Raw genomic sequence first — 12,602 nt, forward strand, 5'->3', positions numbered from 1 at the left:
AGTGAATAGTGATCAGTGCTTCCATTTCATCCAGTCCCATGCAAACAGAATCCAAGCACACAAGTAATCCCTAAGGGTGCAAAAAAGAACCGCAGCCCCGTAAGTCAAATGAAGTTTGCCACCGATACCAATGGGCCCAGGATATTTTAAGATAACTCAGAGACTAGCGAAGACCACGTGAAAAGAGAGAACATTACCATGTCTGTCTCCTCAAGAAGCCAAACCTGGCATTCTACTGACTTGTTTTTGTTTCTTTCTTCATCTCAATTCACTATGATTTCTAGCAAGACATGAAAGACATCTAAGTGTTGCTGAACGCTAGCAAACAAACCCAATTTGGCATGGGATGAAGTCACATCGTACCATCTTTGCTTTTAAAAGAGATCATTTCCTTAAGCACACATTACCTTAGCAGCCGAAGGGACTTCACTTGTCTGTGGTTTTGGGGCTTGGCTGACATGAGCATTTGCTGATTTCTGCTACAAAATAAAAGAAAGACATAATATGACACAAATGTTGATGAAGAAAAAGAAAAGCCAAGTAAAACTGTAAACAACAAAAAAAATAGCGTAAAAAACCCAAATGCTAAAAAAACATCCATTAGAATATCTTATGAAAGGTAAGTCCTTCTTCTCCCAAATGACAAGTGAGAGAACAAGGTGAAATGTTTAGATGGGAAATTAGGGAAAATGTCTTTCCTGACAGAGCAGTGAAGCCCTGGCAGAGGCTGCCCAGGGCAGGGGCGGAATCCCCACCCTGGAGGGGCTCAAAGAACATGTAGAACATGGCACTTCGGGACATGGTTTAGCAGGCATGGTGGGATTGGACTGATGGTCAGACTGGATATGCTTTGAGGGCTCTCCCAACCTCAATGATTCTGTGATTCTATGGCTCAAAGTCAGCCAAAATTAAGTTCTCCTATGCAACTTTAATTCCCGCAGACTCACTTCAGACAGTTTTGCCCATCCCAGAATAGGGGCTGATTTACAGATGACATATAAATCTGTCCTATGTCCTGTGGTGGCACAACTCAGTTTTAATTAACAGTTAAAGCAGCGGTGTCCATCCATGCTTTAACAAAAAGTCAAAGTAAGACAGGTAAGCTGTTGCTGTACAGACACAAATCCAACAAGAAACACAGAATTTAATGTTACACCTTGGGCAAGGAAGCAAAGATATGAAGCCATGGGTAAACAATGGCTTTATAGAATCATAAAATGGTTTTGGTTGGAAAAGACCTTCAAGATCATCAAGTTCAAACATGGATTCAGCCCTGCCAAGTCCACCACCAGACCATGTCCCCAAGAACAACATCTACTGATCTTTTAAACCCCTCCACGGACGGGGATTGCATCACCTCCTGGGCAGCCTCTGCCAGTGCCTATGAACCCTTGCAGTGAAGAAATTCCTTCTAATGTCCAACCTAAACCTCCCCTGGTGCGTCTTGAGGCCATTTCCCCTCATCCTGTCACTGGCTGCCAGGGAGAAGAGATCAACACCCGCCTCTCTACAACCTCCTTTCAGGCAGTTGTAGACAACTCCTGTGACCTCCCCTCTCAACCTCCATTTTTTGGCCGAAGCAATGCCATCATTACCCAGAGCCACTGAGTCCTGCTGCTAAAAAAAGCTCTGCAACAACTGAAATTGCACCTAATGCAGACTGGGAAAATAACCCATTAGTACCAAACACAGCAAATGGCATCAGATTTTGGAGGCAGCAGAGGGGTAAGACGGATTTGTTTCCAAATGTTTCCACCTATCAAGGTGGAAGCTCAAGATTCCTGCACTTGGGCCACAACAACCCCGTGCAGCTCAAGGCTTGGGCAAGAGTGGCTGGAAAGCTGCCTGGTGGAGAAAGACCTGGGGGTGTTGGTCGACAGCACCTGAACATGAGCCAGCAGTGGCCCAGGTGGCCAAGAAGGCCAACAGCATCCAGGCTTGGATCAGAAACAGCATGGCCAGTAGGAGCAGGGAAGGAATTGTTCCCCTGGACTCAGCATTGGTAAGGTTGCACCTTGAATCCTGGGTTCAGTTTCGGACCCCTCACTCCAAGAAGGTCATTGAAGGGCTGGAGGGTGTCCAGAGAAGGGAACAGAGATGGGGCAGAGGCTGGAGAACACGGGTTCTTGGAGAGGCTGAGGGACCTGGCGTTGTTTAGTCTGGTGGAGGCTGAGGGGTGACCTCTTCATTGTCTACAACTGCCTGAAAGGTTGTGGTGAGGAGGGTGCTGGTCTCTTCTCCCTGGCAGCCGGTTACAGGACAAGGGGAAATCGCCTCAAGTTGCACCAGGTGAGATTTAGGATGGATATTGGGAGGAATTTCTTTACCGAAAGGGTTCTCTGGCACTGGCAGAGTCTGCCCAAGAGGTGGCAGAAGGGAGTTTAAAGGGCTAAAACCTGAAGGGGTTTAAAGACGAGTAGATGTTGTACCTGGGGACATGGTCTGGTGGTGGGCTTAGCGCTGGATCAATGGTTGGACTTGATGATTTTAAAGGTTTTTTCCAACCAAAACCATCTTGTGACTCACGGCACAATTGAAGCATTCAATTGTCTCCACAAGCAGGAGACTGCACAGAATGACTGAGATTCAACCAGCAGTCATACGCAAACTCTGAACTACCAGTGTCCAAACAACGGACGAGAGCTGCTGTAACCAAGCGGGAGACTCGAGACCTCTGGCATTACAACAACTCCACCTCCTGTTCTTTCTCATTTAGGTCCATAACCAGATGAACATCTCGGATAAAGACAGCTCAGCAGATGGCTGCAGCCAGAGCCTGGGTCCGTGGGACAACCACTGTGGCCATTTGTGTAGGATTAACAACACAAAACTATGGATATTTGCACCCAGCATCTCACATTTTGGTCGGCCACTCTGGGAGCAGCGACATCATCCAAGACTTTGCCATACACTACAAAAAAAAAACAGGAATGATTTTTCCTAGTAGAGGGATGATGCAACCATGGCTGACTCTGCCAGGCATTCTGGTCCAGGAGCCTCCTGCACAGCTGCTGGAGCCCAGTGCCACCCAGTACCGACCAGTGATACCCAGTACATACATGCCCAGCTGCTGGAGCCCAGTGCTGCCCTGTAGAAACCAGTACTGCCCAGTACAAACCCGTGCTACCCAGCACAGACCTGCCCAGTGCAGACCAGTGCTACCCAGTACAGACCCTTTCTGTACAGCACAGGCCTCCCCAGTACAGACCAGTACCACCCAGTAGAGATCTGTGTTTCCCAGTACAGATCTGCCCAGCTACTGGAGACTAGTACCACCCAGTAGACCAGTACTAGCCAGTACAGACCAGTGCTGCCCAGTACAGACCTGCCCAGCTCCTGGAGCCCAGTGCTGTCCGCTACAGACCAGTGTTGCCCCGTACAGCTCAGTACTGCCCAATATAGACCCTTGCTGCCCAGTACAGACCTGTCCAGTGCTGCCCTGTACACCGGTACAACTCAGTAGAGACCTGCCCAGCCACTGAAGCCCAGTGCTGCCCAGTACAGACCAGCACTACCCATGGGTCCCCTGCTCACTGCTGCTCCAGCTTGACAATTGCCAGCAACACACACACTCACCTCACACACACATGGTTTGGCAAATATAGAGCCTTGCCCCCCAGCAGCAAGCACCAGGATGTGACCCCCTGACATTTTTAATATCTTAAAAAATACCTCAGGATCATCAGACAGGCAGGAGAGTTACAAATGCTGCAGCATGGTCTTTTGTAATTGTAATGGCTTGGAACTAAAGTTTGTTCAGCTGTGTGGTTAAATAATGGTGCAATTTATTAGTGTGACTTTTGAATGGGGAGCTGGATATTTAATTAAATGAAGAAGTTCCAAGCCAGTGGTTTAGAGGTACTGCCAATAACTGGGAGGAGACTGGGAGGATACTAGGAGAAGTTGACCGGTGGGTGAACTGGGCAGGTAATTTTTGGGGTGACAACCACCCAGCACCACTAAAGGCTCCTCAGAGCATGTACAGGAGGTGCATGGAATGAGGCCAGGCTGAGAGAGTTGGGCTTGCTCAGCCTGGAGAAGAGAAGGCTGTGGGGAGACCTCAGAGCAGCTTCCTATACAGAAAGGGGCTCCAGTTGTAGGCAGTGATAAGGTCCCCCTTCAGCCTCCTCTTCCCCCACTGCACAGGGCTGCATTGCTCTTGGAAAGACTTTACCTCCCCACTTTACCACCTAATGTGGGTACCAATCTGCCTCACTTCAAGAGAGCTATGAGCTTTAACTCTAGGCAGACAGGGGATCCACTTGTAGCAGGAACAGTCACATTTAGGTTGGGATACATGTAATCTGTCAGACTAATTGTGAGCAAGTGTATGTGTACCCACATGGTGTCTTGTAAAGACAGGCAAAAGGTTTGCGGGAGGGAGAGAACTGGAAAGTGCAGGCATGTTCGAATGTGTAATTGAAAGCAGAGACAGGCAGTTCTTTATCAGCATGGTGCATGTGTTATGCTTGTATTGGGTACTGCTTGAGGACCAAGGCTCATATCGCAGGGTTATACCTTAGCTCTTGATGTCTGTTTTTTCAGAACCTTGCATTTGTCCAATTCACTTTCTGAGAAGAACTATAGAATCCTGCAATGGTTTGGGTTGGAAGAGACCACAAAGCCCATCCAGTCCTACCCCCTGCCATGGGCAGGACACCTCCCACTGGATTGGGGGCTCCAAGTCCCATCCAACCTGGTCTTGAACACTTCCAGGGGTGGGGTAGCCACCACATCTCAGGGCAGCCTGGGCCAGGGTCTCACCACCCTCACAGAAGAACATTTCTTCCTCAGATCCAGTGTAAACTTCTCTTTTAGTTTAAAACCATGACCCCTTGTCCTATTAATACAGGCCCTGCTAAAGTTTTTCCCCATTTTTCATATCAGCGACCTCTAAGTATTGAAAAGCTGAAATAGGGTCTCCTCGGAGCCTTCTCTTCTCTAGGCTGAACAACCCCAGCTCTCTCAGAGTGTCCTCATAGCAGAGGTGCTACATCTCCATGGCCTCCTCTGGATCCATTCCAACAGTTCCTTATCCTACTTATGTTGGGGATTCTGGAACTGGAATCCTCACAAATGGTAAGGAGAGCTTTGGCATCCATCTAAAACTGGGCATTGCTCATGTCTGAATGTGAAAATGTGGTGTGAAAAGGAAGAAAAAGAGCCATGTATTCCTGGAATTTGAAGCTGCAGCTGAGAACAGGGCCTAGTTTTAACCAGATATGGTATGAAACAAGACCCTCCCTTAAGCATCCTGCCATTTCTAGTCATGCTTCACAGGAGCGTAGATAAAATACGTGCTGCTGCTCTGCTCGTTATTCCTCACTTGGCAGGAAAGTCATTCTTCACTCTGAAAGGATGACAGGGATAATTGGCGGTGAATTAGAATTTGTTGCTCTGCCATCAGGATTTCTCTGATAGCTACTAATCCTGATGCTTGTCATGCAGGATTCCTTATCCAGGAAAAACATTAGAGGTACTGAAGAGTCCAGGGTCACAGGGCTGAGAGAAAATGTTGTCACAATGTTATAGAACCACAGAATGGTTTGCATGGGAAAGGATCTTAAAGCCCATCCAGTTCTATCTGCAGCCATGGGCAGGGACACCTCCCACTCGATCAGGGGCTCAAAGCCCCAACTTGCTTGGCTTGAACACCTCCGGGGATGAGGCAGCCACAGCTTGTCTGGGCAGCCTGGGCCAGGGCATCATAGGAAAACATTTATCCCTTAGATCCCATGTCATCTCCCTTCTTTCAGCTCAAAACCATTCCCCTCCGTACTCTCCCTGTACTTGCTGTTCAAGAGCCCCTCCTCAGCTTTCCTGGAGCCCCTTTCAGTACTGGAAGCTGCTCTAAGGTCTCCCCACAGCCTTCTTTTTTCCAGGCTCAACAACTCCAAGCTTCTCAGCCTTGCCTCAGAGGAGGGGTTCTCCAGACCTCACATCATCTCCATGGTCTCCTCTGGACTTGCTCAAATAGATCCATGTCCTTCTTATGTTGGGGCTTCCAGAACTGGACACAGGACTCCAGGTGAGGTCTCACCAGTGCAGAGCAGTGGGGCAGAATCCCCTCCCTGGCCTTGCTGGTCCCACTGGTTTGCACGTAGCCCAGGACATGGTTGGTTTCTAGACTGCAAGCCCATGTTACTGACTCATGTTGAGCTTCTCATCAGTCAGCACCCCAAGTCCTTCTCCTCAGGACTGCTTCCAATCCATTCTCTGCCCAGCCTGGGTTTGTGCTTGAGATTGCCTCGTCCCAGGTGTAAGACCTTACACTTGGCCTTGTTGAACCTCATGAAGGTCACAAAGCCCCACTTCTCCCCCTTGTCCAGGTCCCTCTGGATGACATCCCATCCTGGTATGACAACTGCCCTATTCAGCTTGGTGTCATCTGAAAACTTGCTGTGGGTGCACTCAATCTCACAGTCTCTAGTCTGATACTGTGGCTTAGCTTTCTTCGTAGCCTGCCCCTGGGTCATCTTTTGCTGCTCCAGAGAAGAAATTATTTGCTTCTTTTTCTTCTCTCCCTCCTACCACTATATTTATTGCTGTTCCACTCACCATGAAACAGAGAAATGTTTGTGTTAACAATTTCTTTTTTACACTGTTTAATTCATTAACATAAATTTATGCTCAGAACCAGGATTTATTTCAGTCTTAGTTTTATTCCTGGCTCAGACTCGGGGGCGGGAAAAAAAGCTAGCTCTGTGCCTTGATTTTTCTGATATAATGGTAGGTGTCACAAAAACTCCTTCTGCAAAACAGCACTTTTTTGGTGCATTTTTAGAGCATTACAGTTATGTTAGACAGAGTCTTATGTATGAAAGATGAGTCCTGAACACCAGGAATCATCCCAAACACCAAGAATTGTGAGGTCTTGAGGCAGAGACTGAGGGACTCTTGATCAGGGAAGACAGGGATAGGGCAAGAAGGGACGGTTTTCAGCTGGAAGAGGGAAGATTGAGATGAGATCTTAGGGAGAAATGTTTTCCTGTGAGGCTGGGGAAGCCCTGGCCCAGGTTGCCCAGAAAAGTGGTGGCAGCCCCATCCCTGGAGGTGTTCAAGGTCAGGTTGGATGGGGCTTGGAACCCCTGATCCAGTGGGAGCTGTCCCTGCTCATGGCAGGGGTTGGAACTGGCTGGTCTTTTGAGGTCCCTTCCAACCCAACCCATTCCTTGATTCCATGATTCTATGATTTCAGCTGAGCTTGAGGTGAAAGTGGAGAGCTGTGATGCTGAGGGTATATCCCAAACACGGATCACGCTTCCCTGCTCTGCTATTATTTGATAATTACTTGGTTTTCTTTTTGAAGATGGTAAGGTAGCACTTAACATTTTGTGTTCCTTCAGCAGTTTAACAATTTATTTAGTAGTTGAAGTATTTATAGGTAATGCTTTCTACTGAGCCTTTAATGCATCACATCCCATCACTGAAAGTGCTGTTCCCTAGGACAGACCGGTTACTGGTCACTCGCAGTAGTGGCTGGGCTCTTGGGAAGCTGCCACAACCCAGGACATTGCCGCAGGTGAGGCTGGAAGCCTGAGGGTCCAGGATGTTGGAAGGGCTGGTGGGACTGTGCAAAGAGATGGGGTGATGTGCAGGTGTTTTCCAAAATGTGGTTCCATTGTTCAGTGTGCAATGAGCCAATACATCACCGAGAGAGACATTGTTTATTCAGGTTAGCACCAATTCTGGGTGCTTGGAGGTTTCCCACACAAACTTACACAAAGCCATGCATAATTCATAGAACCACGGAACAGTTTGGGCTGGAAGGGACCTCAAAGCCCAGCCAGTTACATCCCCTGCCATGGGCAGAGACACGTCCCACTGGATCAGGGGTTCCAAGCTCTATCCAACCTGGCCTTGAACACCTCCAGGGATGGGGCAGTCACCACTGCTCTGAACAACCTGGGCCAGGGCCTCCCCACACTCACAGGAAAACATTTCTTCCTAAGATCTCATCCCAATCTCCCCTCTTTCAGCTTAAAACCATTCCCCCTCATCCTCTCCCTGCACTCCCTGATGAAGAGCCCCTCCTCATGAAGGTGTAGAGAGGTGGGTGCTGGTCTCTTCTGCCAAGTGATAGGTAATGGGACGAGAGGGAATGGCCTTAAGCTGCATCAAGGGAGGTTCAGACTGGACACCAGGAAAAATTTCTTCACAGAAAGGGTTCTCAGGCACTGGCAGAGACTGCCCAGGGAGCTGGTGGAGTCCCTATCCCTGCAGGGGTTTAAAAATCAGGTAGATGAAGTGCTTAGGGATATGATATATTAGTGGACAAGTGTGGTTGGACTTGATAATCTCAAAGGTTTTTCCCAACTTAATGATTCTATGATTCTACAATATTACAGCCCTATCCCTTCCAAAACCCTCCCACAACAACTCCTATCCCATGCCAGGTGCAACAGCATGGATTGTTTGTGCAGCCAAAGAGCCTTCAAGTACCTGCCACAGGTGAAGAATCAGGGATAAAGCAAAAATGGGTCATTAGCCTTAGGCTTTCATTTTCAGAAACTGAACCAACTAAATATAGCATTCTAGAAGGAAGATCCACCTAGAACTGCAGCAAGCTTTATGTTTCTGGGCACAGAGCAGAGGAGGTGAGAGTGGACCCTTGGGAAAGGAAGCAGGGATGGACTGTGCACATTCTGCACTTCCCAAGGTAGGCAGCCATCAGGCAGAAGGGAGGCTACTGGAACAAGCTGATGAATTCACCTGCTGTCCGCCTCTTCCAGCTGGTCAGCAGGCTCTGGCTGTGCCCCTCCAGCGTCACCACTCGTGTGGATTCCAGAAGCCCCATTTTTAGCTGAGGAGCAGACACAAGCTGCCACTGCCATGCATGCTGCTGACACTGGGCAAGAAAAGAAGCCTGTGGCAGCTCGCAGAGGGAAAGGTTGGCTGCCTTCAGGACTTGCTGTCAGAGCTCTGAGGATGCTATTTATCACACAGCTGTGTGGACAAGCCTGGTACTCAGTGACTTGGTTTCCTTTCTCTACAACAGAGCAGCTGGGCAACCTTCAGTACAGCTGCACCAGTTCCGTGCTTCAGCACCTCCCCTTGCCCACATTTTATCTGTGTTACTGAGATAATGTGTTCAGTCTCCCTTACCCAGTCCTGTAAGATTGAAAGTGCTGTGTAACAGTTATGCCATAACCTGCTGGAAACTTAAAAAGTAAATACTTCCTGAAGAAACATGCCTACAAACCACCGCCTGTTGGCACAGCACAAATAAAGTGCACAGACTCTCTGCTATGATTGTACATAATTCCAAATGACAGTGTTATTAAGCAGATCACCTTCACATTGGTAACCCCTAACTCTTTCAAAGCATTATTTTATTTTACTGTGTTGTGATGTCAGAAATGGAAAACTCTTATGAAGCCATTAATCTCGTCAGCGCCTCTGTGCAACTGCATCTCTTAATGAGCAGGCTTCTATTTTTAATCCACTTTTAACTCCCCAGGACTGAAACACTTAAGGAGCCTGTTCTACACCTCAGTTTTCATGTTGAGTTGTCCTCCATGCTGTGGCTATTTAGCATCTCCTACTCCAAGCATTAGGGCAAGAAGCTTAGTAACAGCCTTCTTTTGTGAGCCAGAAACAGATCTTCTCAGTGGGAGGTCACCAACAGCAACTCCACAACCCAAACCACAGGCTTCAACTCCCATCCTACCCACAAAGAAGGCAGCATTTCTATATAAAGAGAAACAACGTGCAATCAAGGAATTTGGCATTAAACTAAGAGCATATAAAAGAACAATGCTATTTCAGAAAAACCTAAACTCTCTCTAGAGAGGAAAGGAGGAGTATGTTCCCAGGCTAGACAGGCCTTTCTTGGTATTTGGGCAGGAAAGAAAGGTAATTGCTTTAATCACCTACTTCAGAGAATGGTAATGAAAGAACTTCCTGGCCTTGATTTGCAACACAGCCTACACAAAGCTATTTTTCAAATAGCTTCTGCTATGAGCAAGGTACCAGGCACACAGATGTCATAGAAGCACAGAATCATAGTATGGTTTGGGCTGGAAGGGACCTTTATAGGTTGTCCAGTCCGACTCTTCTGCAATGAGCAGGAACATCTCTAAGCAAGTGAGGTTGTTCAGAGCCCCATTCAACCTGACCTGGAATGTCGCCAGGGATGGGGGCTCTCTGGACAATTTCTGTTCATCAATAATTGACAATTGAAGCCAACACTAAGACCCCTAGTAACAGACATATCTACAAACTCTGTTCTTTCTGAATCTGCCATTGTCCTTCCATTGGAACCATAGGATCACTTGGTAGAAAAAGACCTTTGAGATCACCAAGTCCAACCATACCTGTGCACTACTAAACCACATCCCTGAGGACCTCATCTACCTGTCTTCTAAACCCCTCCAGGAATGGTGGCTTCACCACCTCCCAGAGCAGCCTCTGTCAGTGCCTGAGAAACCTTTTGGTAAAGAAATTTTTCCTGAATTCTAATCCAAACCTCCCCTGGTGCAACTTGAGGCCATTTCCTCTTGTCCTATCGCTTATCATCTGGGAGAAAAGACCAGCACCCACCTCACCACAACCTCCTTTCAGGCAGTTGTAGACAGTGATGAGGTCTCTCCTCAGCCTCCTTTTCTCCAGGCTAAACAGCCCTAGGTCCCTCAGCCGCTTCTCACGACCTTTGTTCTCCAGCCACTTCCCCAGCTCTGTTCCCCTTCTCTGGACACGCTCCAGTCTATGTCCTTCTTGGAGTGAGGGGCCCAAAACTGAACACAGCATCTCTCCTGCTGGCTTAACAGTAGGTCTTGAGGAACTGAGGGCCAGCACTGGCACCCTGTCCCAGCTGGGATGCCTTCTCTTCTGGATACAAGCCTGACCAACTGCAGCACGCAGGATCTACTCTTAGTGGCTAAACGGGCTCGAAGCCAGCAGAAGAGAGGTCTCATCCTAACACTGATCCCAACAATGCCCACAGCTCATACAGCTTTTGATTGTTAACAACAGCTGCGGCACTCACGCTACAGATCTGGTTGTGTAAACTCAACGTTATAACTGGCAGGGACTCCTGAACCACATCACTAGTTCCTGAAGAGGCAGTCTTAAAAAATCAGCATTTTTCCTAAAACACACCACTGCCCACACAACTGCAAGCACATCAGGAAACAGCCTAGACATGTAATATCTGTGTAGGAATTAGGATTTGCATTTTTGGAAGAAGAGCTGGGATGCAAACAAGGTAGAAGGAGTCGCAGTGCACTCACTTCATCCATACTCCCGCACAATTGGAAAGTCAGGACTGTCAGGCACATCCCACAGCAAAACCTGCACTGCTGAACAGACAGATCAACTGAGATCTTTTCATAGACATGAACATGAATTATTTGTGAAGGGATAAGCAAAGAAATATTTTCCATAGGCTGCTCAACAGCACAAGACAAAATTATGCATTCCTGGGATGAAAAATGAGTGACTACAGTCACCAGGTATTTATCCAAAACCCCTACTTTGCTATCAAAAGACAAAAATCTGCACGGGAGGAAATCAGTTAACAACTTTGCCTCTTAGTAAGCTCAAACACTTGAATTTACCTCTCCTGCATTTGCTTTTTTCCCTTCCGATTCAGAAGAAGTTCTGCTTGCCTTCTTGTCACCATGCTGTAAGTAGAGAAAAAAGATAAGATATTAAATTTAATCTGCCATGCAGAGAAATTCTCAAACACCTTAGTGCATATATAATCCCTTTCACTCACTCACTGCAACAGAAGGTAACACTGCACCTGCCATATGAGGACAAGCTAAGAGAATTGGAGTTGTTCAGCCTGGAGAAGAGAAGGCTCAGAGGAGACCAGTACCAGAAAGGGGCTACAGGAAAGCTGGGGGGAGCGGGGGGGTTTACAAAGGCATGCAGTGACAGAACTAGGGGGAATGGCTTTAAATTGGAAGGGGACAGATTTAGACTAGATATAAGGAGGAAATTCTTCACAATGAGGGTGGGGAGGCCCTGGCTGCCCCATCCCTGGAGGTGTTCAAGGCCAGACTGGATGGGATCCTGAGATCCTGAGCCAGTGGGAGGTGTGCCTGCCCATGGCAGGAGGGTTGGAATTGGATGATTTTTGAAGGTCCCTTCCAAACATTACAAATTTTCCTTCTCACTAATGGACAAGATTTCCAAATGATCAGGTGGATAACTTCTAGTCAGAATGTGATGAGTTCCAGGGAAGAACATGGAAGTCAATTCTTCTTGTGAAACATTTTGGAAGATGCTAAGCTCATTGCTCTCTCCTTACCAGCACAGCACTCTGACACTTACTATGGAAACACCATCAGTCCCACAGGCTCCAGCAGAAAGTGAGCAGCTCTCAGAGTGACCAACACAACTTGCACAGTCATGAGCATCCACTCCAACATCCCAGCTTCCCTCAGACACATTAAAACACTCATTATGCCCAGCCAGCCCTCCTTCCCTGGAAGGGAGCTCTTACTATGATTTCTAGAATCTTGCAGCTGATAGACAACAAACAAATGCTGTAACAGCTCATGCACAGCTGTAAACAAGGGAATACGGTTCTTCCAGGTTCCTCCAACCTCCTCTGATTTTTCTTCCCTCTAAGACTTTAAACTTGCTTTCACCAA

The 12,602-nt window shown here is 47.6% G+C and overlaps 1 protein-coding gene across 3 annotated transcripts in view; it reads right to left on the reverse strand.

The window, feature by feature from the left end:
- Positions 1-12,602, reverse strand: part of CAST (calpastatin) — a 76,567-nt gene that overhangs the window by 59,232 nt on the left and 4,733 nt on the right. For 2 of the 3 annotated variants that reach the window (XM_069881068.1, XM_069881070.1), the window contains exons 2-3: positions 11,559-11,624; positions 408-479 (exon numbers count right to left, since the gene is read on the reverse strand). In XM_069881068.1, the coding sequence (XP_069737169.1) occupies positions 408-479; positions 11,559-11,624 (138 nt within the window). The remainder of the gene's footprint in view (positions 1-407; positions 480-11,558; positions 11,625-12,602) is intronic. The other variant, XM_069881069.1, reaches the window with a different exon arrangement.

The sequence above is a fragment of the Phaenicophaeus curvirostris genome, chromosome Z (assembly GCF_032191515.1).
Source record: "Phaenicophaeus curvirostris isolate KB17595 chromosome Z, BPBGC_Pcur_1.0, whole genome shotgun sequence".
Lineage (NCBI taxonomy): Eukaryota > Metazoa > Chordata > Aves > Cuculiformes > Cuculidae > Phaenicophaeus > Phaenicophaeus curvirostris.